At 46.3% G+C, this 14,545-nt stretch overlaps 6 protein-coding genes across 6 annotated transcripts; 2 read left to right on the forward strand and 4 right to left on the reverse strand.

Moving 5' to 3' along the window:
• Positions 1-189: 189 nt before the first annotated feature.
• C8R40DRAFT_1159127 (uncharacterized protein) lies at positions 190-830 on the reverse strand (the record flags this gene model as incomplete). Its single annotated transcript, XM_046229838.1, has 5 exons — positions 190-312; positions 380-417; positions 471-525; positions 581-676; positions 732-830. The coding sequence occupies 5 exons, from the start codon at positions 828-830 to the stop codon at positions 190-192; spliced, it is 411 nt and encodes a 136-aa protein (XP_046089762.1).
• Positions 831-2,549: 1,719 nt separating this feature from the next.
• C8R40DRAFT_1030235 (uncharacterized protein) lies at positions 2,550-3,287 on the reverse strand (the record flags this gene model as incomplete). Its single annotated transcript, XM_046223136.1, has 1 exon — positions 2,550-3,287. A coding segment is annotated over one exon (738 nt), but the record flags the coding sequence as incomplete, so codon positions are not given.
• A 2,018-nt stretch (positions 3,288-5,305) lies between these two features.
• C8R40DRAFT_1090634 (aldehyde dehydrogenase) lies at positions 5,306-8,099 on the forward strand. The gene is made up of 16 exons (XM_046227484.1): positions 5,306-5,752; positions 5,823-5,836; positions 5,896-6,096; positions 6,144-6,247; positions 6,308-6,358; positions 6,414-6,429; positions 6,487-6,498; positions 6,548-6,577; positions 6,640-6,671; positions 6,725-7,032; positions 7,089-7,257; positions 7,314-7,506; positions 7,562-7,588; positions 7,643-7,728; positions 7,782-7,876; positions 7,932-8,099. Exons 1-16 carry the CDS (start codon positions 5,634-5,636, stop codon positions 7,981-7,983), a joined length of 1,509 nt encoding a protein of 502 aa, XP_046089764.1. The 5' UTR covers positions 5,306-5,633; the 3' UTR covers positions 7,984-8,099.
• On the reverse strand, positions 8,071-9,136 carry C8R40DRAFT_1037528 (uncharacterized protein; the record flags this gene model as incomplete). The annotated part of the gene is made up of 5 exons (XM_046223675.1): positions 8,071-8,582; positions 8,643-8,717; positions 8,776-8,861; positions 8,921-8,961; positions 9,014-9,136. 5 exons carry the CDS (start codon positions 9,134-9,136, stop codon positions 8,071-8,073), a joined length of 837 nt encoding a protein of 278 aa, XP_046089765.1.
• Positions 9,137-9,698: 562 nt separating this feature from the next.
• C8R40DRAFT_781439 (uncharacterized protein) lies at positions 9,699-12,409 on the reverse strand. The gene is made up of 2 exons (XM_046236192.1): positions 9,970-12,409; positions 9,699-9,918 (listed from the first exon to the last, which is right to left on the reverse strand). Exon 1 carries the CDS (start codon positions 12,350-12,352, stop codon positions 9,980-9,982), a length of 2,373 nt encoding a protein of 790 aa, XP_046089766.1. The 5' UTR covers positions 12,353-12,409; the 3' UTR covers positions 9,699-9,918; positions 9,970-9,979.
• A 954-nt stretch (positions 12,410-13,363) lies between these two features.
• On the forward strand, positions 13,364-13,666 carry C8R40DRAFT_1090641 (uncharacterized protein). Its single transcript, XM_046227485.1, has one exon. The coding sequence runs from the start codon at positions 13,392-13,394 to the stop codon at positions 13,656-13,658; it is 267 nt and encodes an 88-aa protein (XP_046089767.1). The 5' UTR covers positions 13,364-13,391; the 3' UTR covers positions 13,659-13,666.
• Positions 13,667-14,545: the final 879 nt, after the last annotated feature.

The raw sequence follows: 14,545 nt of genomic DNA on the forward strand, positions 1-14,545 counted from the left end.
TTCGCAGTATCATCAAACCTCGATCACCCAAGCACAAAGAAGTGATTGAAGGGCTTGCATCCTAATTGCTTTACGACATAACGGATAGGACACCATGGGACAATACTGTTTAGTAGAACCGCAGAAGAACCTCGCTCCGTACTAGAGATGTATCGTAGCAAGCAGATAATTTTCATGATATACAGGATTTCACCTACGACCCTCGACCATGATGATATGATAACCAAAGTTTGTCTTCACCAAAGGAGAAATGATGGGTTTGTCGACAGTAGATGGGGTGAGAGCAAAAGCAGCATCTTGGAAAGCACCCACCTTCGACGCAAGTATCAGGGTAACCAACGAATGTGCATAGAAAGAATTGCAGATCATAAATACATACCATACTGCCTCTTATCATCCATCCTAAGCTTCCGCCAGCTGATACGAAACATTATTGATCTAGCGATATAAGTTTGATCATGGAAACGTACCTTTGGCCTTATCCTCTGAATACTCCCCAGCTACCTTATTGAAAGATTGACCTTCCTACCATACAGATATTGCACTTTAGTGGAAATATTCATCTATAGCTAACGACTACCTGTATTTTCTGTAAAGCTTCAGTGGCCTTGGAGTGCTTCTCGCACAAGATGTGACGGACATTGACGGCGGTGGCGGCCTTTAAGCTACCCTTTCCCTACACTTCCACCATGATTTCAGAGCTAGAGCAATGACATCCTCGAAATCTGCACCTTCGAAGATTTCTCATCTCCTGCAGAACCGTTTCCTGATTTTCCCTTCATTTCGTCATTTTTCTTGTTGGCAGTTGCGCTAGATTTCTTGTTGGCCATTCTTTAATGTGCGCTGAAGGAGGTGTAGGTGTAGGTGTAGCTGAAAGGGAAGCGTCACACTTGTCACAATCGGTCACCCCTTACCGCGCCTAGTCAATAATTCATACTAGTATGACATGTTCCCGTACACCTAAATGTATAATATACTGTAATAATGATAACACCAGAATGCTCATTCAACCTCTTATCGACGGCGACAAATTTCCCTCTTATCGACGGTGACAAATTTCAAGTAAAGCCTCAAGTAAAGCCGGGATAAAAGGGTTGTGCAGCAGTGGCATTAGCGCCTGGAGTGGCTTTTGTACCTGCAGCAGTTGGTGGATGATTAGCAACTGCTATCGGGGGATATCCAGTCTGATAGGAGAAAGGATAGTGAATATATGGCCTCCCAGCATAGGCTGCTGCATTGGCTGCATATGTCGTCAAACCCGTCGCACCGGGAGTGGCGGAGGCTGGTGGAGGAGCAGGATATCCAAAGGTAGTTGCAGGATAAACCTGGCCAGCGTATAACGATGTCATCGGAACTGGAGATTGAGCTGGCGCGCCATAGGGCGAAACGCCAGAGGCATATCTTGAGAAGCCTGGATGTGTAAAGTATGCGCCCACGTCTGGAAAGGGTGGCGTACCGAAGGCAGGATAACTTGGATTTAGACCTGTCGTTGCATTTTTTGACCTAGCTTGCCGTTTTTCAGTGCCATTAGGATCAGGTATCTCATTTGGTGTCTTTTTCAGTGCGTTTTCGGCAATTTTACGGAATCCAAGCGGGACCTCGTGCGCCTGATAGTAATCGCTGCACTGAGTGATAGTCTTGCAAAATCAAAAAATGAGCATAGAAGATCCCAGTGAAACCAATCTTTTCACCTTGCTTCCCATCCCAGCTGCAAGTTTCAAAGGGTTGAAGCCATGCAGGCCGAGCAGCTCCAGAAATAATTCTGGCAAGACATAAACGAAGGCTATCCGGCAAAGATAGACCGACTCACCTTTTTCTGCTTCTGACCACTCACTGCTCACCCTTTGCCGCGCAATATAGGCAGGGTCAGAAACTTCATGATTGATGACTGGGGGAGGAGACGTCTCTTCGTCCGACACCATAGCGGCAGATTTGACTCTGCGTCCCCCACGCTTCGGCTTCTTAGCCGGTCGAGGTTCAGATTCGAGTTCGAGCTCAGGTTCGGTCTCAACTTCCTGCAAAGAAGCAAAATTCCCCATCAGGATCACATATGAAAAAGAGACGCGGGATTCAATTACTGGTACTTGAACCTCCTCCGATGGTTCCTTTTGGCTACCTCCAAGAGAGGCACGACTAGTAGGAACACGACGTCGTTTAGGTCGAGCCTCTGGTTCAGGTGTGGGTGTAGCGGTTGTTGGAGTGCCCTCCAGCTGGACGATCACCTTTCTGGAAGAGGTCTTTCGAAGCTCTGGAGGTAGTGTCGGTGCGAAAATAGCTGAGGGCTCTGTGCCCGCTGTAGCTGTGGCAGCTCGTCTTGGCCGTCCCCTTCCACTACGGCCGTTCGTCGAAGCCGAAGATGAAACTTCTGCGTCGTGTTTCCGAATGTCGGTGAGCAACGCATTCGCCTTCCGCTTCGCAGTACGCCTCCTGCCCCCTCTTCTACCCGGAGCATGCTTGGACACAATAATTTTGAAGTCAATGTCCATATTCTTGTGTAGATAATAAAAATCCACACATTGAGCGGTGGTCTTATTGGGCAGAAATCTAGATATTGCACCGAACTGTTTTGGAAAAATGGCGAATTTTTCTACAAAGACTTGTTTTTCCTCCTCGGTCCAATCATCTGTTTGTGGGGCATAGTAGGAAATGGGGTCATCAACACGCAAATTGTTGTCGTCGTACACATAGTCGACTTTGCATTTTATGACAGATATCATGTCGGGAATTACTGCAACATTCCTCAGACATAATTGATTCGGGTCAGTCGCCTCGTTAGACCCAATACTTGCGATTATTTGTTCCATTTCAAGATCAGAGCGGACAGCGTCCCCGAGAGTGGCAGCGGAGCGCCTCGTTGTCCGTCCAGTCAAAGGAGGAGCAGCCACGGTCGCTGATGTGACTCTGTTATCTGCGGCTCGTGCATCACTCCTAGCTTTGGCTTGTCGATCCAGTATCGCACAGTGTATCTTCCACTTATCATGCAAAGCTACGTATTCTTCACTCAGTCTCTGCACTTTGTTTTTCAGGGCGTCTTGCCTTTCTTGGAACTTTTCCGCCAAAGACTGCTGTAATTGATTATGAGTTTCCAGCCGAATTTTTACTTGGTCACCCTCTGGGTGGGTCTTCTCTGTCATGAGAGCATGTAAACTTGTCTTTTGAAGAGGATTCTCAAAATCGATTTCGATCAGAGCATGATTGCTAATCAAAACTGGCTCCACACGCTCCTTTCGAGTCTGTCGATCTGCGAGAAGACGTCGCATGATTGCAACGCGAACGGCATCACGTACAGTCGGTGCTTCCGATATATTTGGAATATCCCCAACCTTGTAATCGGGTATGTCGCGGGGACGAAAATGTACTTCGTCTTGTGGCGGTGGATTAGCGACTGGATCGCGAGGAGTTGTTATGACGGGATCGCGGGGAGTGACTACGACCGGAGAGTGAGGGGAGGTAGCAGCTGGATCGCTGGGAATCACGAGCGGAGAGGATGGAACTTCGGACGCAGACTGCTCTAAGGTAGGGGATTTGAATTGAGGAGAAGAATCCGATATCATTTCCTGAGATGGAAGTCTTGACCGAGCTGATGGGGATCTTGTCTTCGTCGCAGCTTCCGTTCGCAGTTCATCAATCATGGGATCGACAGAATCATTCTCCGGAGCAGTATCGGCGTTCATGTCTTCGCATATAGTCAAGTCAGTGATGAGATGATATAGATAGCAATCTACTCACCTTGACTTTCATCTACATTTGACTTGCGAAGTATGACATTCAAAAGCTCAGATGCAGAACCTAGTGAGTAACCTGCTGGAAGTTGGCTGGAAGGTAACGAGTTTGATCCATCAAAAGAGTCCACCGGATTGATGTCTGTTGGTGAACTGGAAGTTTTGCCATCATCTGGATGAGACGGTCGGAGCGCGGGAGGCCTAGCGGACGTCTCTCTGGAGGATGCAATGGAGGATCGAGAAGAAGAGCGTGACATAGATTTCTCTTTGCCGGAGGGAAAGGGTATAGCAGAGACGTCTCGGCGTGGGCCAGTTGGTATACGAGCGGGAGCTTTATTCGCAGAAGAACTACCCTGAAAGTGATAATGTCTTCCGAGAGAGTCAGCAATTGGTGCATCAGAATCATTGTTACGCTCAGGTAGTCTAGAGCGTGCTAGTGGAAGAGGAGGAGGAGGAGTGCGAGACCGGGAACGGGAACGAGAAAAGGAGCGCGACAAAGACCGAGAATGAGAACGAGATCTAGAACGATAATGGCGTCTTGGTGAACGAGGTTTTCGAGGATCATCGCCAGTGTAAGAGTTTGTGAATGATCTATACGCATCTGATACAGGTCCCGGACGCTCAGAGGAAGGATAACCTCTTGTATATGGCCTTTCTTGATTATAGGAAGGAATAGTGGCAGACCACGAAGGCTTTCCGATGTACTTATTGCGATCATGATCTCTCAGTGCTTCGACGGCAGGATACCGCTCCGGGGAATAATGACTATGAAATAATGTTGAAGAAGAAATGATGGCTTACAAAAAAACACGCACTATTCTTTGGAACCCTTGTATTCTCGATCTCGCATTCCATTGGAATATTTCCATGAATCTGAAGGTTCAAACGTCCTTGAGCTCGAGCTTCCATTTGATTCTCGTCTAGTATGATCTCTGGAAGCAGATCCTATGTTGGAGTCATAATACTCTCGTGGATGATACCAGGTAGTAGTTTTGTTATGGGTTATACCAACAGAGACGTCCCGGTATCGGTCATAAACTCCTGGGCTTGGAGCCCTGTAATAGTCACGATATGGATCTGAGTGCCGGTAGCTTGGATGGCGGGAATTATAGGTGTCATAAGTAGGTGAACGATTCATACGGCGAGGTTCAAGAGGAGGTGATGCTGGTCGGACTCTCTGGAAGTAATTTAGTGCTCCAACTAGAAAAATTGAGAAATTGAAACCAACTTCATAGTCATAAGGAGGTCGGCGGGGAAGATTGGCACTAGCAGGTATCGATGTTGGTCGCGAATCGTAATTACTGCCCATTACGAATTTGGATCACAAGTCTTAGAACAAAAAAGTAGACGAATGGGTCTGGCCAAACAGAAGGTTTGCGCGGAGGTTAGTGAGTCTTTATAGGGTAGTAGCGGAAGAGTTGAAAGGTAAATTGTAGTATACCTCGAAGTTGTTGAAGTTTTGTTGTGAGTGAAGCTTGAAGTGCGCCAGTCGGAGTTTATCGGAGTTGTCGGCAGCTGCGGCATTGAAGTCGGCATCAGGCTGCCGCGTAGGTACCATTGAGTACTGATTATTGCCTTGAAATAACTTGGGAGTGCTTCAGTATCAAAAGGCACTTTGGTGGCTGAAGACATTTCCAATGTCAATGCATTTGCGAAAGAGGTAACTCCGACGAAATGTACTGCAATTCTATGAACTATTTATTCAGAATCTATGTCGCTTCGACATCACTCCCTGGACCTGTACTTGTAAAGACAGATAACCAGCAGATAACCTGACTAGCACTTCCTCAGGCTCGCGCTGGGCCCGGGTATTTACGTTCCTGGGCGCAAACGTACAAAAAAGGTCCAAGGATTGACTCACTAAGAAGGTTCTGAAGCTACTGCCACTGGTGTCCACATCTACTTCACGTCATGCCTGCTATTTTCTCTCACCGCTTTGATACTCCCCTCTATACTGGCAACGTGTACGTCCAGACAGGACTGTTCATTAATGGCGCTTTTGTGGACGCATCGAGTCGCACGACTATCGAGTGAGTACTAAGATTATATAGTATTATATCCAGTTCTAATAGAGGGGAATCACTCATTACTTGTATCCAGCATATTCAATCCTTGTGCGTTTCACCAATCATTGTCGAACAATGTCTATATATGAACTTTCAATGCGCATCAGCTACGGGGAAAGTCATCACTCAAGTGTCAGAGGGAACTGCGAAGGATATCGATCTCGCTGTTGCAGCAGCTCGGAATGCATTCAACACGACTTGGGGCCTGAAGGTACCCGGCTCCGCTCGAGGACAACTTCTCTATAAGCTTGCTACCCTGATGGAAGAGTCTTTGGAGGAGCTTGCCGCAATCGAGGCACTCGATAATGGTATGTATGCGTATTTGTTCTTGTAAACTTACACTCAACCTTTTTAGGAACGGCGTTTGGAGTCGTGAAAGGATGGGTGGTCCCTTTCTCCATAGGACTGATCAAATACTATGCCGGCTGGGCAGATAAGATAAGTGGGCAGGTTATCGAGGTGAGTTTGTATCGAGCGAAAGCTTCCAAGAAAAGATCTTCTATTAACAAGCGACGTTAGACGGACGAAGGAAGACTCACTTATACCCGCCACGAACCTATAGGCGTAGTGGTGCGTTTATGCAGAGCCGCATTATCGGTTACTGAGCTTCACAATATGCATGTAGGGCCAAATAATTCCTTGTGCGCCTTTGTGGATCGTTACCAAAATGATCAGACTGATCTTGTTCTGAATATCAGGGAATGCACCCTGTAAGATGTTTTGACTTTCGAGGTTTTGTCAGGCTGACCAAATTTCCAGTGCTCATGTTCGCAATGAAGATAGCCCCTGGTAAAGTCACCGATTGTGCCTCATTGTCGATGAAACCCTTTACTTACTCGCTCATCCCAAAGCGTTGGCTGCAGGGAACACCGTTGTTATAAAGGTGCTCTGATGATGTTCATAATTGAAGAGTCTTGGCTGATACCGTTTCTTTAGCCATCTGAACTGACTCCATTGTCAGCTCTACGTGTTTGTTCACTGGTTCAGGAAGCAGGTTTTCCTCCAGGTGTACTGAACGTGGTTGTTGGGTATGGTAACACAGTGGGCTCGGCTCTCAGTTCCCATATGAACATTGACAAGATCTCGTTCACTGGAAGCACTTTGACTGGACGCAAGATTATGGAGGCAGCCTCAAAAAGCAACTTGAAGAACATAACGCTCGAACTAGGGGGGAAGAGCCCCAATATCATTTTTAATGACGCTGACGTGGATCAAGCTGTCAGCTGGGCTTGCCATGGAATATTGTAGGTTATTTCCATGCCTCACTCAAACGGTCACAAGAAAGCATGACACTTTCAAGCTTTGCCCAAGGCCAGATATGCTTCGCTGGTTCAAGAATATATGTTCAATCTGGAATATACGATGAATTTCTGGCCAAATTTACCATTCGCTCCAAGGCTCACAAAATCGGCGATCCTTTCGGTGTAGATTCTTACCAGGGGCCTCAAATCTCCTCTACACAGACCGAAGTTAGTATCATCTCGCAACTCATTATTGACTAGAGGGTTCATTAAGTCGCCTTCAGAGAGTGATGGGATATATCAAGTCTGGAGTGGACCAAGGTGCAAAAGTGCATCTGGGAGGACAGCGTCACGGAGATCAAGACGGCAACTTCATTACGCCTACAATCTTCACAGACACGAGACCCGACATGAAGATCGTTCAAGAGGAAATCTTTGGCCCGGTCAGCGTTGTGATTAAATTTGAGGACCAGGAGGGTATGTGTAAAATATTCGAAATTGTGAATTCTATCTCACACGAAAGTTGTGTCAGATGTTATACAGCAGGCAAATGATACCAGTACAGTGTTTTTACCTTTCTTTTTCGCAAAGTCAGCTTAAAGAATGTACCCAGTCTACGGCCTCGCTGCGGCAGTTTTTACCCAGGACATCAGTCAGGCCTTCGAAGTCGGACATGCGCTCAAGGCGGGTACCGTTTGGGTAAGTCCGTTGAAGACTGCCTATGACTTGTATTAACTCAGTTTTCCATAAAGGTAAATTGCTACAACGAGGTTCACGCCGCTGTTCCCTTTGGAGGTTTCAAACAATCGGGAATTGGTCGCGAATACGGTTCCTATGCTCTGGAGCAGTACGTTTATTTGGATTGTTGTAAAATATTCCTCGTACTAATTTGTTGAACACAGTTATGTCAATGTCAAGGCAATGCATATCAACATTAAGCACAAAATGGGCTAGACGTTGTTATCACAATGCAGAAATGCCAAAAGCAGGAGTTACAAAAGTTATGCTTACCAGATTCCTGCAGTATACTACCTTCATCGTTCATATACAAGTTACGCTCCACCAGATTATGTCCCATTCGCCAAGCACGCTAAGCCTTCTCTGCGGTCTAACTTTGATCTTCCAAGAGATGTCCACACTGCCAGCCTCAAACACTTCAGACCACATTTCTGTAAAGCTTTTGGCAGAGTGAAACAAATTTGGTCCTACATCCTTCGCAGCACGCTGGGCCGGCACGACTCCATGAGAACCAAAGATAACTGAGCCTGGTTTGCGCATCAAAAGATATGCAAGTCGCTTGGCAAGCTCTGATTGTTTTTCCACAGTGAAGAGGTGGAACACATTGCAGGCGTAAATAGCGGAAACACGTCGTCGTAAGGGAGTAAGGAAAGTGAGATGGTGAAGGTCTACCGTTTCTAAGTTTAGCTTCGGAATGGTGTCGGAATCGTCGATGGGAGCGAGAATTGTGTCATCAAATATGTCTCCTCCTATGAAACCCGCAGGAAAGGAATCTGAGGTTGATCTGAACAATTCATGACCGATGTCCCAAAATTCTATCGACACCGCAGTATCTCTCAAACAGAATGCATCTAAAACTCCTGCTTAAAACACACCTTTGTGCAGGTCGATCCCAATAGTGTTCTCTGCAGGCCAGCCATCAGCAACAACCTTTCTAAGGGCATTCCCAACTATAACGGACGTTAGTAATTGGGCCAATAAGTACGAGATCTTTTGGTATGTACTCACCGCAGCATCCCACATCCAGAAATAGTGCGTCTTTGCGAGATCTGATCAGCGAGAGAACCTGTTGATAGTTAGGAGAAAGTTTGATACTAAATCTATGAAAAACCGTCTTGATGTCAGTCGACAAGAGCGACGGATATCCGCATACTTTGTGAAAGTGAATAAGCCAATGCATGGGTAGTTGTGAATCTGGATGTTGGTCAAACAATCTGCACATCAAGGTGAGCCTGCGACAACGAACTCGATTCGCCTTATTCTGAACAACGGATATATGTTCTTCAAGCTCCTTCTCGTTTGCTATACCGGTGAGGGTTTGAAGCAATGAGAGATCCCCAGGGTCTACATCGAATCGAGAAAGGCTCATTTGTGTATTTCAATCTGCTGAAAGATGGTTCGAGTCGAACCCGCATTTCATTATTATTGATCAGGCGGAGGGCTGGCGCCTATTATTAGACGCCCATTCGCCTCCGTTCCCTTTCCGCTTTCAATCTCTAGATATGGTTCTACTCGGATCCGGAAAGGCCTTCACGTCCTCAATGTTTCACTGGGATCTGAACGTTTGAACATTAGTCTTGAAAGGTCTTGCCAGAATTCACGAGAGCTTTATCTCATCAGTTATCACAATACTATTACAATACGATATAAAGTACGTGTGCAACCATTAATGAGATTCATGAGCTGTTATACTACAACGTGAGGTGGGTGTCTAAGGTAGACAAGAAACACAAATCGAAAATAACGTAGACATATGCAAAGTTGTGAGGTGCTACAAAGCAAAACCGGAAAAGTTGGGAAAATGATGAAGACGCCGTGTACAAGCCAAAAAGTTAAAGAGACCATTCGGCACCAAGGATATGACGACACTGAAGAATGAAGAGTGATAGTACTAAGTTATAATAATGTACTTGAACAAATTCCCCGCGTCAAAAAAAAGTGTGTGATGTTGGAAATGCGAAATGCAGATACGAAAAGGTGTCATGACGTGCTCGTAGATCGTGTGTATGCAATGTGCAAGGTGAATAGCCAGCGGAGACGTGGCAAAGGTATGAATGTAGGTGTGGTCCATAAAACCAAAATTTGAAACCATGTGGGGTCGTTCAAGAAATTCGTGATTCTTTCCACCTCTTTTGGCGACAAGGCGAAATTCTATGTATTCAGAGTTAGGATAGAACGATGTCATTTCGAATTATGACTCACATCTAGTGATTTAAACTCGAGTTTCCCTAGCACCTGTGAGTTGAAGTAGAAGCTCACATTGCTCGTACCAGCTTCGTTTCGCTAGGGAAGCTATTTCCAATTGTGGGTGTTGTGTATTGAGCTTACATTTTCCCTGGGCGTTTGACATCGCGTAGTCCTTCGTAACCATCGACGATGAAACGGCATGCGAGTCAAAATAGAGCGTCCGGAGTAATGCCAACGATTCTCTTTCGGGACAAAAAATGTCCACCGACGTGTTAGATGAACCAGACAAACTGCTGCTACAAGCCGCGTCCGAACTTCCACAACCCAAGCCCAGATCGACTTCTTCAAAATCCTCCTCTTCATCTTCATCAGCAAGAATACCAGAAGATGAACACGTTTTGTCAAAGTCTACACTTCGCCCGCTGAGTGGAGGCTCAGCCTGGGCGACAAAATCTGACATGGAAGATGCGTTGAGGGGAGCCTCTGAATCACTATCGCTCTCGACAAGTGTGACATCCGAGTCTTCGCTGCTTGTCGTGGTAGAAATTAAAGATGCCAGGCTGACAACAGAGGAATACATCACTTCTCCTTCCTCAGAGTCCTCATCCTCTTCAGAAAGGCTGTCGTTATCATCGCTAATTGAACAATTTTCTGCGCATGATCCTGATATAGGATCCTTGCTTTCGTCATCAACAACGAACGTTTTTTCGCCCTCTGCTTCCTCCTCTTCCTCTTCTTCGCGAGGACGAGGAATGGCACATATGCGGTTCAACTCGGACAACCATAACACCTTCCGAATGGTCCACAAGCCTAAGCCCATACCCACAAGAAGATAGCGATCTGTGTGCATGCACCATGTCTCGGTGCAGGCGACAGCAGAGCTGTAAGTGGTGGCGAAATTTAATCTAACGATGTCACCCCATCGAGGATGAATGGTCAATGGTGGGAGGCTAGAGCGCGCAAAATCCTCTAGAATACTTCCAGAGGTCTCTGTCTGTTGTTGCCGAGAATTGTTAGGTCCCGAGTCCCGCGAGCTGGAGAAGAGGGAAGGAAACAGTTTGAACCGATCCTGCTCTTTGAGTTCGGGCTGCCAACCTTGTAAGACAGGTGAACATTCTGGCTCTGGCTGCCATCCTTGCACAGCGGGGGTGCATGTTTTATCCTGTTCACTACTTTGTGTCGTGAGGACAGGCGAAGTTGACATCCCTGAATAGGCTTCCTGCTGAGACTGATACTCTCCCAACCACTCTGTGTAACGTGCCCAATCTTCCTCTCTCAACGCCCAAAACCATTTGCGGTAATGTAGAGCATGTCGCGAGTGGCCTCTATCGGTATAAAGGTGCCGTTGGGGTTGAAACGGAGATTGTGATGGATACTGTAGTGTAGACTGCGATTGCGAGAAGGGGGACGGTATTACAGGCGGAAATAAGGATAATGGAGAGGGAAGACAGGTGTATTTGGGACGTGGTTCCGGGGTATATTCTAGCATATTCTGATCTAGATCTCCATCTCCAAATGACTCCAGGATGGACTCTGTATGTGGATTGGCAGGGTATGGGGTGCAGGGGGCTTGGACCATCGACGGAGAAACGGGTATTGGACTATATGTATGAACATATGTCTGTTCTTCTTTGACAGGAGCAACACATTCATTTCCTTCTCCCGTCAACCCATCGCCGAGATCTATTTCCTTCAGAGAGTCCGAGTCTGAGTCCGTATCTGAATCCTCCAAGGAGCCGTCGAAGTCAGAGGACGAGCTCAACGAGATGGTGATACTTTCGAGAGCTGGGTATGAACCAGAGGAAGAAGACGAGAGCAGCGACGAGTTTGAAGCTGATGAATCGAGTTCAGGACTGCTTGCTATATCGATCGTGATCGACATGCCTTCATCATCAGCGAATGACCCGTTATATAAAAAAGTAGCCGCTTTGGACGGCTCAATCGTTGCTGATATTTCAGGGCAGGGCGGAGGTTCAAAGTCGGAAGTCGAAGTAGCGTCTGTCAACCGCATCTTTTTCAAGATTTCGCGTGTCCACCGGAAAGTAGCAGATGGAGTCCGTTTGTGTGAACGAACCTGTGCCTGTGTTTCAACTTCATCCTGGGCATTGGCCAACTGCGTACTTGAAGATCCCAATACGAAGTCCAGTCGGCTTGCTGGCCGAGGAGGGATTTCATTCCCGCCAGTGGAATTGCGATGCGGGGTCCCGATAGAATGAGCGTTGTCGTTTTGTGGTTGGATAGAAGCAGGAGATAAATGATTTTCTTCCTCGCACTGTTGAGCGAGGTCACCGGAGAGACATTGTTGGTGATGAAGAAGGGAGCCATGATATAAAGCATGGATGTTATCGTTAGGATATGCGGTGTCGTTCGTGTCTGCGGGCGAGAGGGAGATGGTCATTTTCGTCCGACACTCGGTGTTATGTGTACCTAGAATATGTTAAAGGCAAAGAACATGCAAAGGAAGTTTGTTGCGTACTTTGAAACACACCCTAGAAGACCACAAGATCTCGCCAGACTTGTCCAACTTGACAATACAGGTAATCCTGCATGTAGAACATTAGGAGTAAGTGAAGTACGACTGGCAAGCAAGCTGCGGCTAACGTACCAATGTCCTGAATGAGAAAGCTACGCTCGTCTGACGAGCTGTGGCTACCAGTGGCTACCCTACTTTCGTGGGGAGCGGGCCTGAGTTCGAAAGAGTTGAGTAGCAGCAGACCCAAGGTAGTTCGAAAAGGTTAAGGTGTTCAGCAAGAAACAAGCAGTTCGTGAGAGCTGTCGTGAATCTGTCCTAAACTTGTAGCGCGAGATCCGTGCTCAGCGAGGAGAGAAAGAAACAGTTGACAATAATGGCGGGAAGACCAGTTAGACCAGGGCGCAAATCCGAAATGAGAAAAATTGCAAATTGAATAATGATCCGTGCTCCGATCCGAAGGTGACGTAATATATTTCTGTCATACCATGGGTGAGTCTGTTATTCTAAGGATATAGATTGGAAGCACTGTAGCTTTTATAGCTTTCAAAGAGCTCCGACCCTAGTTGTTTCCATTGCTCCTTCTCTCTGAGTATAGACCAAGCAGGACCAAGCCTGACCAAGCATGTGGATTCGGGTGAAGTGGTCATGTGACCTGTTAAAATTTAAATAGGCATGGGCTCTACTTTCTACTGTGCCACCGCTCTTCGGCTGCCCAGAAAAAGTCTATGGATTCGCCGAAGCTGTGGATTAAATGTTTGATCTACACATTCTTATGCCTCACAGCTGATCTCTTGGATATACTTCTTTCTTTTGTTATTTCCAAAAGCAAGCCCCTTCTCGCTCTAAAACCCTCTGATGTGGACGATCTGAGTGACGACGAGATCCTAACCCAGTATGAGAAGACAAGGAATGAACTAGACAAGCAGAATCAGGAGAAGGGGTTGGAACATGACTGGACTGTTGTATGATCCTATTCTCGGCATCTAGCCCATCCCAACACCTTTCCTATTTCGGTTCTGACCTCCCAGTCATATCTTTTAGCTCACAGATGACTTGTATATTAGCTTCCGTTTATTCTATGAAGTTCTCTATGACTTCACTTTACCTTCTAGCCGATTCTTCAGAGTTCTTCCAAGTCCTCATGATTCTTGTAAATTTCACCTATTGCCTTATTTGTACTCTCTTATCCTATCTTCATATCTTTGGTAGATTTCTACAGTACCGAAACTAGATAGCCCAAAGTAGTATAAAGTATTGTAGGAACTGGCAAATAGATGACAGAATTCTCTCTGCCCTTTTGATCGCTCAACCGGACTCAAGCCCGAAATTGAACAGACAGATACTTCACTTTGCAAAGTGAAGGGTCTCTTATCTACTTGACGTCTTTACCGCTTATCATCAAGACTGGAATTCTCAACTGTATGTTTATATTGCTAGCCCAACAAATTCCCATACTCACTTGGGTACCTCTCTATAGAGAACCACCCTATCTAGTCGTGACATTACAAAACACAGAACATCCCAATGAACTTCGAATCCACATAGTACCATTTGACTATGCCCGACGTAACTCTAGATCAGCTTCGCGCAGTACTGACTGCCGAGGCATTCAAGGTCATTGCCCCAATCTTTAGTAATATTGCTCAGCGTCTTCAAGAAAGCGAAGGCCATGTTGCCAAACTCCAACAGCAATGAGTTTCAACTGAATCACTGTCCTCAGCGTTTCAAGATGCTATGTCCCATCTTACACCAACCAACCAAGTGTCTCCTCTGCTACAGCTCGAGCTCCCTTACGCACAGAACTCCCTATTTTCTGAGGTCATCCTGATGAAAATGTTTGTGCCTTTATTTTGATTGTAAAAGACTTACTGAAAGCCACTCACATTGCTCAGGAGGACTGGGGAGTTATTGTAAGTGGTTGTTTTTGGGATGCTGCTCAAACTTGGTACTTAGCCAAAAAGCAGGAAAATAGTGACCAACCTCTCACCTGGGACAAGATAGAGCAAGCTCTTCGTACTCAATTTGATAATCCAGCCTGAATGGATGAACTTCGGAATAGCTTGAACGACTGCAACTACAAAGGTAATGTCTCTGAGTTCATTCCTTGCTTTCAAAAGC

This window comes from Lentinula edodes (genome assembly GCF_021015755.1).
Source record: "Lentinula edodes strain Le(Bin) 0899 ss11 chromosome Unknown C8R40scaffold_6, whole genome shotgun sequence".
In the NCBI taxonomy this organism is placed as follows: domain Eukaryota; kingdom Fungi; phylum Basidiomycota; class Agaricomycetes; order Agaricales; family Omphalotaceae; genus Lentinula; species Lentinula edodes.